The sequence below is a fragment of the Mustela erminea genome, chromosome 13, assembly GCF_009829155.1.
Source record: "Mustela erminea isolate mMusErm1 chromosome 13, mMusErm1.Pri, whole genome shotgun sequence".
NCBI classification, from domain to species: domain Eukaryota; kingdom Metazoa; phylum Chordata; class Mammalia; order Carnivora; family Mustelidae; genus Mustela; species Mustela erminea.
Genome location: NC_045626.1, coordinates 35,667,454 through 35,682,549, shown reverse-complemented (window position 1 = coordinate 35,682,549; position 15,096 = coordinate 35,667,454). Strand labels below are relative to the sequence as shown.

At 41.0% G+C, this 15,096-nt stretch overlaps 1 protein-coding gene across 10 annotated transcripts in view; it reads left to right on the top strand.

The window, feature by feature from the left end:
- The window catches only part of FHOD3 (formin homology 2 domain containing 3), a 461,736-nt gene that overhangs the window by 352,738 nt on the left and 93,902 nt on the right, over positions 1–15,096 (top strand). For 9 of the 10 annotated variants that reach the window (XM_032310983.1, XM_032310980.1, XM_032310982.1 and 6 more), the window contains one exon: positions 14,798–14,932. In XM_032310983.1, the coding sequence (XP_032166874.1) occupies positions 14,798–14,932 (135 nt within the window). The remainder of the gene's footprint in view (positions 1–14,797; positions 14,933–15,096) is intronic. The other variant, XM_032310977.1, reaches the window with a different exon arrangement.

Sequence of the window (15,096 nt, the reverse complement as noted above, 5' to 3'; positions counted from 1 at the left end):
TTACTGGGTGACTGAGCGGGGGTCAGAAGTCCAGTGCCTGGGGTTGAAAGTACTTTGAGTTCGTCAGTCTCGGTGCTGGGCCTGGGGAATACGCTGATAACAAGGCCTGGCTTATACCATGAAAGGGGGCGTTAGGGCCACACACTGAGTGCTCCATGGGAGCACACTGGGAGAACCCCAGGCCCAGATTTCAGGCGGTCAGGGGGGAACTTTGTACACTTATTGAGCTGAAACCTGGAGGGTCAGTATGTGCCTTAAGCAATGATTGTGTTCTCTCTTTCACTCACAGCAGTACCATTGGTTACTGGAAAGGACAGTCACCTGCCTGTTCTATGGATTCCTATCAAGAGCCTTTAGAAAAATTCAGGAAATGTCTGCCCCATATAGTTGTCCCAGCAGAGTTTTTCCTACTTCCTGGATGACAGTAAACCCACGTATAAGTAATGGCAGCTCCATTGGGAGTAATAATGCATAAAAGGGACGAGTAAAGGATGCAACTTTAAATTTTATTTTTATGTGGGCTTTGCATGTACAACACACAGCATTTAAAAGGTTATATAATAGTAATACACTGTATAAACTGTTCTGCATTCTGCTTCTTCACTTAAAAAATATATCTTGGTCTCCCCCGCCTCCCCTGCCCCACCACAGTACTTAAAATTGCTGCATTCTCTTTAACGGCTGCATCCTGCTTTTTTCTCTTCATGTACCCAATTCCATACTGATGGGCCTGTGTCTTGCTGTGACCAGTGACAGTGCAGTGTAATTCGTGCCTCTGTGTCATGTGGTATATATGTGGTTATCCATAGGATAAGGTCCTAGAAACAGATTTACTAAGTCAGTTGTTGATGCCTTTTAAATTTTGCCGAATTTCTCTTTGTGAAGACTGTACCCATTTTGATCGAAACAAGAGAGCTTGTTTGCCGATTCCCCTAAAAGGATCTTTCAGCTTCTCAACCATTGCTCACCTGGCAGTGAAGAGTTATATGTCAGCAAAATTTAAATTTGCCCTTGTCTAACCATGAACATGATTGAGCATGTTTTCATATATCCATAAGTCCTTAATACTTCCTTTTCTGGGAACGTTTGGTTCATGGTCATTGAGCTCTTACCCAAGGGTGGAGGTTATTTATAGACTCTGATAAGAGCAGCCATTATTTTCCTCAGTCACTGGTCTTTTACTTCATTTCTGGTGGTTTTACCATACAGAAAAATTTAAATGTTATGAATTAAATATGTTAATCTTTTTTTGTCTTCTGGTTTTGTGTTCCTCATGGAGCAAGCCTTTTCTCCCGTGCTTGCTTCCAGAATTTCAAGCTACAACTTTCACATTGAAATATTTTATCTATCTGGAAGTTATTTTGGCATATAGCATGAGGCGGAGACCCACCTTAAATGTTTTTGCTTGTTTGCATACTATTTATTGAATAATCCATCATTTCCCTACCAATTCATCACACACTGATGGGAGCACAGATTCACGCCTGGGTCTGTGTTCAGATTGTTCCGTTAGGTGCATCTCCCATCTCCTGTCTTCTCTGAGGCGGTCAGGTGCTCTCCCTCTTCCCAGTTCTTGTCTTTACCAGTCAGTCAGTCATCTTTGGAGGGGACTGCATCATGGGCTACTTTGAAACAGTCCTGTCATTTTTGTCATCTGCTATTATGCGGTGTTTTATGGTGATTAATATATGGAACAGAGAATGAGGGGTAACTGGGGAGCCTGAGACTGAGCAGTAAGGACTAGGAGAATGGGATCCTGCTGTGTTGAACAGTGACTTCTCCCAAGTCAAGCTCCCCCTTGTGTGATCTCATTTCCTGTGACCCCCTTCAACACCTGTCTCCACCACTGGTGTGGTAACTTCTTCACCAGAGTGAGGGAAAATAGGCATTTTCTGCCTATTTTCAGGCTCTTCTATTTATTTATACCTGCCTGTATAAATAACTTGTATTTATAACTGTAACTTGCTATTACCTCTGTCTTCTCCACGTGGGCTCTCTGCTCTGCATGGATCTGTGTGTTTGTGTCCTCTTGTTCTGGTCAACTTTGGCTTTTATAATCTCTTGCCTTCACTTCCATGTGCTTGAGGTTTTATTTGTTTGGTCTTCAAACCACCACTTTCTTCAAATATATGATCCGTGTGGTTTTCTTGATCTCTGATACTTGCTGGTTATGTACCATCACATGATGTATACAGTATTTTGTTAAAAATTGTGTTAGTGGAGTCAAGACCCCCACTGTCTAGTGGAGATTTAAAGGTTTTTTTAATTTAAATTGGTCAACGTAGACTTTTTTTAAATATTTTATTTATTTATTTGAGAGAGAGAGAGCACAAGCAGGGGGAACAGCGGAGGCAGATGGAGAAGGAGGCTCTCCACTAAGCAGGGAGTCCGATGCAGGGCTCAATCCCAGGACCCTGGGATCATGACCTGAGCCTAGGGCAGATATGTAAGGTACTGAGCCACCCAGGTGGCTCCCCCATAAAAGTAGATTAAAAAAAAATACATAAACCTCGAAAGTCACTGAGAAAATCCTGAATAGCATGTAAAATAGGATAATAGGAAATAAAAGGCACCAATGTGGATTGAGTCCCTACCATTTGGAGCAGTCGTGTTCTCCTTTTCCATATAGACTTCCTTCTTGCCTGCCGCTAATCCCCGATCCCAGTCTTGTCACGCTGGGTTCCCGTAAGGCTCAGTGGGGTGCTCTTTAATCGCCTGTGTTACAGCCAAAGTGCAGGAGGGAGAAGCACGGGTGCGTTGGCCATGGGAGCAGGTGGTGGGTCTGGCTCCCTGATGGCAGCTTCATGCGGTGATGCCAGATGCTGGGGGACCATCAGCCCCTTGTACTGCAGGAGGACTCTGAATCCTCAACAGACTCCAGGGACTCTTCTCCCACATGTGTTTTAGAGCTGACTCCTCACCATTCCTCCTATGAGAGATTTAGTTCCAGATCTCTGTCATGCCTGGACTAGCTATTGAGAAGTAAATATCCTTCCGAAATATAGATCTCAGTAGGTGACTTTTCCTACTTAGAAACCTTGAATGACCCCCACTGCCTATCAGTGAAGCCCAGCCCGATTACCATCACCGACAGGATCGCTCCCGTTTGGGTCCCACATGCACCTTCCAGCTTCCTCCGCCATCATGTCCCCCACCCTCACTGTACTTGAACCCCATGGAGATGGAGAGCCACCATGAGCATACCAGACTCTCCTGAGGCCTCTTCCTTCAAATATGCTCTGTTCTTTGACTCACCTCTCCTTTATTCACTCACTGGATTCCTCCTCAACCTCCAAAAGCCATGGAGATGACATCTGTCTTATAAAAGTCCTCTGACTTCCTCAGACAGAATGAATTGTAACGTCTCTATGGGTTCACATACCTGTATTTCAGCTCTTGGTCCTTTGACTCATCATGGGTTTATCCCTTTGTTTTTAAAATGGGGTTCACAAATCTATAGTGATCTGTGGTAGTGGACATGGGTCCTACAAACCCAAGGGATCAAGATGGGTAACTTCACTAGACTGGCCATGTTATTATAAGATTTGGGGAAAATCATGAAGACAGGACTATGCTCTACAGGATCCATGTTTACATGACTTATAAAGAGATGGTTTTTAGGCGCCCGGCTAGCTCAGTCGGTAGAGCATGAGACTCTTAAAGAGATGGTTTTTCTTTGCGCAAGGCTAAAAGCACTCTTGGCTGATCTCACGCGCCTTGCCTTTTCCCGTAGGATGACTGCTGCTCCTTCACTGTTGGGCAGCCGCCATTTTTCTGTCTCCCACATGAGATTCCCCAGACCCCTGTTCGCTGCCCTGTCCCATACCTCTTTGTCAAATCAACAGGCGAACAGGTGCCTGACCAGGTTTAACCTCACAGAATCCTCTTTTCTTCCTTTGGAAAGTGGGATTAGAATAGATTTTTTTTAACTACATAATTCTCTCATCCTTATTTATATACAAGGTAAGCATAGCAACTTTAAAGGATACGTATTGTAATTCTGTTGTAAGTGAAAACAGTGTGCGTAACACTTTCGAGTTAGGTGAGATCTCTCACTAGGAAATGCAAATATCACTCCTCAGAGAATGCAGATGGAAGAGCTACACCCACAGAGCTGGGAAAAGCAAAAAGAAGCCTTAAACCCGTCTCCCTGTCTTTGATGGCTAAGGTCTCCGGTATCGTAGCAGTGATGATGGAGAAAAGTTGCCTGTTTCTTGGGGCTGCCTCTGGAGCTTGCTCCTTTCGAGAGCTGAGTTGTAGCCTGGAAGTGTGAAAGAAGATTAACATTTCCTCATTTCAGGGCAAGCAGATGCTTTCTAGAGCTAGGCAGGACCGAGAATTACCTCTTCTCCTGTGATCCTTAGATCGGGTGACCCCCAATTTCATAGCCAGGCTGTGAGGACAACCTCACTGTTATGCATTGTCAAATTGCCATTTTATTACTATTATTTGATCTCTATATCTTCATATTAAATCATCTATTTGTGAATTAAGTGATCATGTCAAATATCAGATAATTTGTGAGCTTAGTTGAATTTCTGTTACCATATCACCAGGGATAATTTTTTAATAAAAAATGTTGAGATCTGTTTCTCTTGCAAATAAGACTTAACTCCAACTTACCAAAAGGAGTGTGTGTGGTTAAAGAGCTTGTACAGTAATAATTGACCTAAAAAAGCTGAGCAGAAGTTTTGATGTATGTATATGCAGGTGAAACAATTATCACAATTGGGATAATGCAAATATCTGTCAGCCCAGACCTGTTCTCATACCCTTCTGTGATTATGGCTGCCGCCCCCCATCTCAAGCAACAATGGGTCTGCTTTCTATCATTATAGATTAGTTTACATTTTTTAGACATTTATATAAATGTAATCACATTGTCTGGACTCTTAGGGAGGGGTTGACTTCTTTCAATTAGCATAACCATTTTGTAAATCCATTCATTGTATTTTACGTTTAAATACTTCTTCAGTCCTTTTTATTGCTGACTAGTACTCCATTGTATAAATATACCGCAGTTTATCTGTTTACCTGTTGATGGACATTTGAGTTGTTTCCAAATTTTGGCTATGAGCATTTGTTTGCAAGTCTTGGAATGGAAATGTGCTTTCATTTCTCTTGGTTAAATGCCTAGAAATGAAATGGCCGAGTCCTATGGTAGGAGCTTGTTTAGTTTCTTAAGAAATTGCTGAGCTGTCTTCCAAAATGGTTGTACACCAGAGTACCTGTGGCCTCATAAAATGAGATGAAACGTCTTCCTTGCTCTTGAATTTTCTCTAAGACATCAGTCAACACTCGGGGTCTGGGGTAACAGGCTTGTTTAAATGCCCAGCTCTGCTATATCCAAAATGGGATGACTCTGGCCCCTGTTTCCTCAACTATAAAGGGGAGAATAAGGGAACTTTGTGCAAGAGGTCATCGGGTTAAAAGAACCATTTCACATAAAAGCATTGCCACACAGTATTGTCTCCATAAATGGTAACTCTTATTACCAGCCCCATTTCAGTGAAATGGAATTCCTGTTTCAGACATACTGGCGGGGGAGGCTTTAACCAGATGGGTTTCTGGGGCAGCCCCCGGGGCCTGGTATGGCCAAGATTAAATATTGCAATTCCTCTCCCTCAGAGTCTATCATCCGCTCGGTTGCAAAACCCCTTTCTGGCTCCTCTCCACCTGCATTCTTAGGTGGCTTCACTCAGTTGCAGTTGCCTCGGGTGTAACTAACATGACTTCAGCTTTCCAGCTGCGTTCCGGGGTGGCGCGCCATCCCGGTGACTCAGTTGGCTGGAAACCACTGCGGGAAGGTTCAAATCAAACCCCCAGCCCGCTCTTGCCTCTCAGCCTGGAATTGCCAGGGTCCTATTCCAGATCTAGCCTTGGCAATGGCAGCTTGACTTCTCCCCTGCGTTCAGAGATTTTAGGCTCTCCACATAAAATGAGATGTGGCATGTATCTGTTGTGTCCCAGATGCAGTTCTGAGCAAATCCATACCTACACTCGTGTTAACCTGACAGTGCTTCATGAGTGGCAAGTAGTATTACCACCATTTTACAAACAAGTGAACTGGGCTCACAGGTGCTCAATGATTGGCCGTGCTCAGGTTTTCTGTAAGCCTTGCACTCATTCCTTTCCGCCATAGCTGGCCCTCACACCAGCCAAGGTTAAACATCACAGCAACTTCCAATCACTGTAGGTCTTTTTCCTGGAAAACTTAATATGAAAGATAAAAATCTGTTAAAGATGCCTTTATAAGGAGAAGAACTTACCATACTAGCTTGAATTCTGGTATTTGGGTGTTAGGGGGCTTTTTGTTTGTTTTTTGTTTTTTAAGGAATGAGTTGGGATAGTCCTCCTTGTATGGTCTGGATGCAGTCCAACATTGATATTATAGGTTAAGCCCATTTCCAGAAACAGGATTTATAAGACCAAGTGTATGTTCTTACATGTTGGCTTATCCAGACCTACAGAAATTTAATTTATTAATTTTATGTTTCTAGACTTTTGTTTCCAGTATGACCAAAGTGGTTTATATGCATCTAGGACAGAAGAGCTCATGGTGGGGGCATCTGGGTGGCTCAGTGGGTTAAAGACTCTGCCTTCGGCTTAGGTCATGATGCCAGGGTCCTGGGATCGAGCCCCGCATTGGGAATCTCTGCTCAGCAGGGAACCTGCTTCCTCCCTCTCTCTCTGCCTGCTTCTCTGCTTACTTGTGATCTCTGTCTGTCAAATTAAAAAAAAAAAAAAAAAGGAAAGAAAAGAAAAGAAAAAGAAAAGCTCATGGTGAGGGCAGGGGTGTGTGTGTGTCTTTTTATTCTCCCTTCCTGCTACAGGGATCAGTATTAGGGTGCTCAAGAAAATGGATCTTGAGTTGTTCAAGGCATTTTGTTTCATTTCCAGAAAAGAGGAACCATTCTGCATTGCTTTGAGTTAACAGCTCACGTTTCAATTCTTTCCAAATGGAAATTATTAAGGAAGGAGACATCACGTATCATTAATGCTGCCTGACAGTGCTATTGCTGTGTGCCGACCAGAGAGTCACTATGAGAAGGCTCCTTACAAGGTCCAAGTGGGCACGAGTACAGTCTGCAAAAAGGAATGGCCTCTCCATTTGACTAAACTGGACCGTCCTTAACTTTCTCAAGTTCTGATGCTACTTTAATTTTATATAGGCTCTAATACAGCTGACATAAAGAAATTATGTTACGGTAGGCTACAGAGAAGCTTCACTGGACTTCATTAGCAGTCACTAATGGTCCACTAGTAACTTATGTATTAAGTTTTCCCCGAAATAAGCGGAAACACTTAGAAGAACAAACTAAAGTCAGAAGTATAAGGGGGGACTGGCAGGGTCCTTATCTCGCACTTCATCCAAGAACCCAGACCACCTAGTTCGCTCCTATGTCTTGCCTCTGAAAAGAGAACTCAGAAGGTAAAGCTGCTGGGGTTTAACAAACAACCACACAGAGCAGGCTGTGAAGCTGGGCTGGATTCAAATTCCCCATGTAGGGGAAAAATAGTCCCTAAAATAATTCTCTGTAGAGTACCTTACTTTTTGTTTTAAAATTCTGGAACTAGGGGCATCTGGGTGGCTCAGGTGGTTAAGCATCTGCCTTTGGCTCAGGTTATGATCCCAGGGTCCTGGGACCATGTCCCACATCGGAGTCTCTGCTTGGCAGGGAGCCTGCTTCTCCCTCTCCCTCACTTGTGTTCTCTCTCTTGGCTTCTCTCAAGTAAATAAATAAAATCTTAAAAATAAATAAATAAAATTCTGGAACTAGACTTAACTTTTTGTTGGACAGACCCTTTAAGTATGATATAGTGTCCTTCCTCATCTCTTATTATAGTCTTTGGCTTAAAATCTAATTGATCTGATATAAGGATTGCCACTCCTGCTTTCTTCTGAAGTCCATTAGCATGGTAAATTCTTTTCCACCCCCTCACTTTAAATCTGGAGGTGTCTTCGGGCTTAAAATGAGTTTCTTGGAGGCAACATATAGATGGGTTTTGTTTTTTTTTATCCATTCTGATACCCTGTGTCTTTTGACAGGGGCATTTAGCCCATTAACATTCAGGGTAACTATTGAGAGATATGAATTTAGTGCCATTGTATTGCCTGTAAGGTGACTGTTACTGTATATGGTCTCTGTTCCTTTCTGATCTACCACTTGTAGGCTCTCTTTGCTTAGAGGACCCCTTTCAAGATTTCCTGTAGAGCTGGTTTGGTGTTTGCAAATTCTTTCAGTTTTTGTTTGTCCTGGAAGCTTTTAATCTCTCCTTCTATTTTCAATGATAGCCTAGCTGGATATAGTATTCTTGGCTGCATGTTTTTCTCGTTTAGTGCTCTGAAAATATCATGCCAGCTCTTTCTGGCCTGCCAGGTCTCTGTGGATAAGTCAGCTGCCAATCTAGTATTTTTACCATTGTATGTTACAGACTTCTTTTCCCGGGCTGCTTTCAGGATTTTCTCTTTGTCACTAAGACTTGTGAATTTTACAATTCACAAGTGACGTCACTTTAGTTTGTTCTTCTTGTGACGGGGTGTGGGCCTATTCTTATTGATTTTGAGGGGCGTTCTCTGAACCTCCTGAATTTTGATGCTCGTTCCCTTTGCCATATTGGGGAAATTCTCCCCAATAATTCTCTCCAGTATACCTTCTGCTCCCCTCTCTCTTTCTTCTTCTTCTGGAATCCCAATTATTCTAATGTTGTTTCGTCTTACGGTGTCACTTATCTCTCGAATTCTCCCCTCGTGGTCCAGTAGCTGTTTGTCCCTCTTTTGCTCAGCTTCTTTATTCTCTGTCATTTGGTCTTCTATATCACTAATTCTTTCTTCTGCCTCATTTATCCTAGCAGTGAGAGCCTCCATTTTTGATTGCACCTCATTAATAGCTTTTTTTATTTCAACTTGGTTAGATTTTAGTTCTTTTATTTCTCCAGAAAGGGCTTTTATATCTCCCGAGAGGGTTTCTCTAATATCTTCCATGCCTTTTTCAAGCCCGGCTAGAACCTTGAGAATTGTCATTCTGAACTCTAGATCTGACATATTACCAATGTCTGTATTGATTAGGTCCCTAGCCTTCGGTACTGCCTCTTGTTCTTTTTTTTGTGGTGAATTTTTCCGTCTTGTCATTTTGCCCAGATAAGGGTATATGAAGGAGCAAGTAAAATACTAAAAGGGTGGCAACAACCCCAGGAAAATATGCTTTAACCAAATCAGAAGAGATCCCAAATCGTGAGGGGGGAGAAAGGGGATAAAAAGAGGTTCAAAAAGGAAGAAAGAAAAAAAAAGAGAAAAAAAAAAAAAAGAAAAGAAAAGAATTAAAAAAAAAAGAAAACAAATAAAGAAAAATATAAAAAAGAAAAAATACATATATTAGATAAACTAGTTAAAAAATGTTAAAAAAGAAAAGGGTAAAAATTAAAAAAAACAATTTTACCCAAAGGCGAGAAAAAAGAAAAAAAAATTAAATTAACTGCAAGACTAAAAAAAAAAATCACAGGGAGAAAGCCATGAGTTCCATGCTTTGCTTTCTCCTCCTCTGGAATTCTGCTGCTCTCCTTGGTATTGAAACCGTACTCCTTGGTAGGTGAACTTGGTCTTGGCTGGATTTCTTGTTGATCTTCTGGGGGAGGGGCCTGGTGTAGTGATTCTCAAGTGTCTTTGCCCCAGGCGGAATTGCACTGCCCTTATCAGGGGCCGGGGTGAGTAATCCGCTCAGGTTTGCTTTTTGAGCTTTTGTTCCCTGAGCGCTTTCCGTAGAGTTCTGGAGGACGGGAATACAAATGGCGGCCTCCTGGTCTCCGGCCCGGAGGAGCCGAGAGCCCAGGGCCCCACTCCTCAGTGCGCCCTCAGAGAACAGCGCCCAGTTACTCCCGTCTGCCTGACCTCCGGCCGCGCTCCGAGCTCACCGAGCCTGTGGCTGGTTCAAGGTAACCCCGAGCTGCGAGCTTACTGTCGGCTCTGTCTCTGTAGCCGGCTTTCCCGTTCCAATACCCGCAAGCTCTGTGACACTCAGACACCCCGGATCCTTCTGTGACCCTGCGGGACCTGAGGCCACGCTGACCCCGCATGGGCTTCACCCCAGTTTAGCCTCTGGAGTGATGTCCCTCAGTGGAACAGACTTTTAAAAGTCCCGATTTTGTGCTCCGTTGCTCCGCCGCTTGCCAGGAGCCGGCCCCTCCCCCCAGGGTCTATCTTCCCGTCACTTTGGATTCACGTCTCCGCCAGTCCTACCTTTCAGAAAGTGGTTGTTTTTCTGTTTCCAGAATTGCTGTTCTTCTTCTCTTCGATCTGCCGATGGATTTGTAGGTGTTTGCAATCTTTAGATAAGCTATCTAGCTGATCTCCGGCTAGCTGATGTAGTCTCAGCCTGCTACTTCTCCGCCATCTTGACTCCTCCCCACCTAAACTTAACTTTTAATGTTCAGCTAACTTAGGGCTTCAAAGATATTTGATATTAAAAGAAGAACTTTTATTTTTAAAGACCAAAAGAATGATTTCAAAAAATATATTCCAGGTTTACAGAAGATTTTCAATAATGACAAAGTTCTAGGACTATAAAGAATATTATATATAAAATTGAAGCCCCTGTCCCTTTGATTTTTTTTTTCTTCTGCTGGTGATGACCACCTGAAATTGGTTTTATTGTTTCTGTATATATATATATATATTCTGTACATGTATGATTTTGCTTTGCATGTCTTTAAATTTCACAGAAATATAGCTTGCTATTCATATTCTTCCAACTACTTTCTTATTTTTTGTCCACCTGCAATCTGAGACATCTGAAACAATATATATCACTATGGTTTTAACTTGCATTCTTTTCCCCTCATTTCTAGTAAAGATGAGATGAGCATCATTTGTATATTTATTGGCCATTAATTTTCTTACTCAGCAAAATGTCCATTATTTTTTGGAAGGCAGCTATGCTAACCACTATACCACCAACACTCTGGCACAAAATGTCCATTATTTTTGGTTCATTTTTTTCCACAGAGTAGTTTCTTTTTTTCTGATGTGGAGTGGTTCTTTTTGTTGTATGTATACTAATCCTTTGTGGTTTATATGTGTTACAAGTAGCTCCTCCTAGGTGGTGGCTTTTCTTTATTCTTAAATACTCTTTAAATGAGTACAAATTTCAAATGTTAATATATATAAATGTATCAAGTTTTTCCTGCTTGATTGCCCTTTTTGGTTTCTAGTATTAAAGTTCCCTCTTGAGATCAAACATTGCAAAGTTTTGCTTTTTACATTTTCCACATAAACTCCTAGAAATTATTTTGTGTTTGGTATGTGGAAGGTCTAATGATGTTTTGTTTTATGTGGCTGATAGTCCAATTGTTATATAGCCCATCACTTCACCACTGATTGAACAATTCGAACATTAAGAGGCTCTTAATGTTCCAAGGTTGAGGAATGTTTACCATAGTTTTAAAAAAATTTTTGTTAAATACCCGTTGTCAGGTTAAGACAGTGCTCTCCAATCCTAAGCTTTCTGAAGTTGTTGTTGGTTTTCTAATAACAAGTGAGTGTTGCATTTAAAGCTTTTTCTGCATCTATAGAGATAGTCATGGTTTTTCTCCTATATCTATTAATTTGGTAAATTACAGTCGTTGATATTTACATCTTAAACATCCTTGCATTCATTGGACAAACAAAATGTGATTTTATTTCAGACTTTGCAGCAGTGTTTATATTTGCAGTCTGTATATAAGTTTCTATCTTCATACTGTTCTTGTTTGGGTTTTGTGTCAGAGTACTACTAATCACATAATATGAGCTGGGAGCTTGTTCTTTATATTCTCTGAAACTGTGTACGAGTAAAAAGAGCTCTTCTCTGATTATCTTATAGAAAATACTTTAAAAAGTCTGAGACTTGTGGGGATTTTTTTGTTTGTTTCACTTTGGTGTGTATGGAGATATCTGTAACTAATTGGTTCAATTTGTTAAGGTTAACAAAGCTTTCTTAAATATTCCTTCCTCAGTCAGACTTAGTAAGTTATTTTTAGAAAATCGTCTAATTCGTCAAAGTTTCCAAACATACTGTCATAAAAATTTCTCATTTTCTCATAATTATTTTTGTCTCCTCTAATATCCATAGTTGTATCTAGGTGCCATTCTTGAATATTGTTTATTTGTAGCTTTTTTCTTGAACAATTTTGACAGAATGTACTTATTATTATGTAAAAAATTATAAATAAGCTTTGATTTTTTTTACAAGATTTTTTTAAAAGATTTTCTTTATTTTTTTGACAGAGAGATTACAAGTAGGCAGAGAAGCAGGCAGAGAGAGAGGAGGAATCAGGCCCCACACTGAGCAGAGAACCTGACGTGGGGTTCGATCCCGGGACCTTGGGATCATGACCTTAGCTGGAGGCAGAGGCTTAACCCCCTGAGCCACCAAGGCACCCCTGATTTTGTTGATTTCCTCTGTATCTTGATTTCTCTCTTTCATTCATCTTTGTTCATACCTTTATTTCCTTTCTTTTGTCTTCTTTGAATTTATTCTACTGTTGCTTTTCAGATTATTGAGTTAACTTCTTTTCTAATATAAACACTGCAGGCAATAAATCTCCTTCTAAGTACTACTATAGAAGCATCCTATAAATCTTGATATATAGCTTTTTCATTATAGTAGCCTTTGAATATTTTCTGTGTGTTTCTTCTTTGGCCCAAGTTACTTAGAAGTGTTTACATTTTAAATTGTTACAAATTTAAAATTTTTAAATTTTACCTTCTTCTGTTCAATTCAGTTGCATTGTGGTTAAGAAGGTAGCCCATATGAAACCAGTTTTTGTTATTTCTTTATGAGCTTTGTGGCAGGATCGGTGGTCAGTGAGTGGACAGTGTCTGTGTATTTGAGACGAATGTGTCTTCTTTAACTTGGGGCATTGGGTGTATATGTTCCTTTGTTATGTTAAACTTATTAATTCAAGTCCAAAAATCCATCATGTCCATAACAAATTTCTGTCAATCCCTGTATGAGAGGTATGGTAAACCTGGTCACCCTTGGCTTAGATTTAGTGGCGTGTAACAGAAAAATAAATAATAGCAACTTAAGCAAGATAGTCTGGACTTCATTTATGTGAAGGAGAAATCCAATTCTATACATGCCTGAATGTCCAGGGCTGATGTCTAGCTCCCTAGTGGGCCTGGAGTATAGGGTGTAGTGGCTCCCTTCCTGGAGCTATCAGGAATGGCCGTTTCTTCCCTCTACATCTGCCACCTCTGAAAGAGAGCCAGAGGCCCCTCCCCTCCTCTGGGGAGAATGGCTGTGGGACTTATGGCAGAATATGAGTAATATCAGAGTCGTATCTTTCTCCCGTGCTAAGGACCCTTGTGTTCTCCACCAGGCAGCATGTTTTCACTGAATTGAAGTAGGATTTCACTCAATCAATATTTCAGAAATAGTTGTATCTTACTTTTGGAATTTTTTTCAATAGATTAAGGCCTCATTGTTTATGCAGATTTGTTTTTCCATTATCCAGAGGTCCAACAGACTCCTCTTCCCGACAGTCTCCCTTCCTTATTTTTCATGTACTTACATAATTTTCCCTTTTCCCACCCATTCTCCTGACTTAACATTTGCTGGGATCCCCAATCCTGTGATCCCTCACTGAAGCCTCCCACTGCTCCCCCAGAAGGCCATCTTCGGTGGACTGTCCAGATTGTGTGGTATCACCAAGAGTCAAGTCCTTTGAACATGCTGTCTGTTCTTGGATGCTTCTTGACGTAAAATGAAATTTCCTTAATTCCAATCAGATTTCAGACCATTGGACCATTGCTGGGTCTTTTTTTCTTCATCTGTAATCCCAACACCTGTTTTAAGATGACACAGTTATTTATTTTGAGGGCGTATATTGAGAATCTGGTGTACACTAAAATATATTTTTAGTATATGTAAAATAGAAAACAGTTTTTTTCCTAAAGATAGATAGATACATTTTTATTTTATTTCAATTCAATGAACATATACTGTATTATTGGTTTCAGAGGTAGAAGTCAGTGATTGATCAGTTGTATATAACACCTAGTATACTTATTACATCATGTAATTAATGTCCTTCACCCAGTTACCCCATTCCCCCACGCCCTCCCCTTTAGCAACCCTCAGTTTGCTTCCTATAGTCAAGAGTCTCTTATGGTTTATCTCCCTCTCTGATTTTGTCTTATTTTATTTTTCCCTCCCTTCCCCTATAATCCTCCATTTTATTTTTTAAATTCCACATATGATTAAAAGCATATGATAGTTGTCTTTCTCTGACTGATGTATTTTGCTTAGCATAATACCCTCTAGTTCCATCCATGTCTTTGCAAGTGTCAAGATTTCATTTTTTTAAATTGATGGCTGAGTAAGAAAACGGCTTTACATTGAATGTCGGTTCCATAAAGTCTTTCCATAGACAGGTTTAAAATGTGTGTGTATCTCTCTGTAAAGAGAGAGAGGATGGAGGGGAGGATGGAGAGAGGATGAACCTGTATTTATATGTTATGCGTATTACTGGAATTGTTTTGGGGAATAACAACACTCACCATTGATGACTGCTTCTATGCCAAGCATGGTGCCTAGTGATTTATATACATTACCATCTTCTTGTCCTTCCAGCACATGAAATGGGTTAATTTCCTCCATTTACAGATGAAGATCCTGAAATACTCAGTAGTTTCCCCCCAGCAATACCTAGGTACCAGTGGGCCAGACCCTCAATTCTAACTGAAGTCTGGCTGGTTCCTACTTGGGTGCTTTTAATCACGGGTCAAGCCACTAAAACATTAACTCTGTATCTTTAGGTCATCACTGAGTGGTCTTCTCACATCATCCTTTAGGCAGCACCAAGAGTCACTGGCAGCAGAGAGAGAGCGGCGGCGGCAGGAGAGAGAAGAAAGGTTGCAGAGGATAGAACGGGAAGAAAGGAACAAATTCAAGTAAGAGGAATCTCAAGATTTTCTAACTAACAAACTGAAAATTAAAGCACATACCTTCATGTTCTCTATGATTAATACCGGTCTGAAGGGTTAGGTAGTAATATGTTTGCTTTAGATTGGGTCTCTTGTTTTTAAGAAACAGCAAGACATTTCTGAAATGGGCT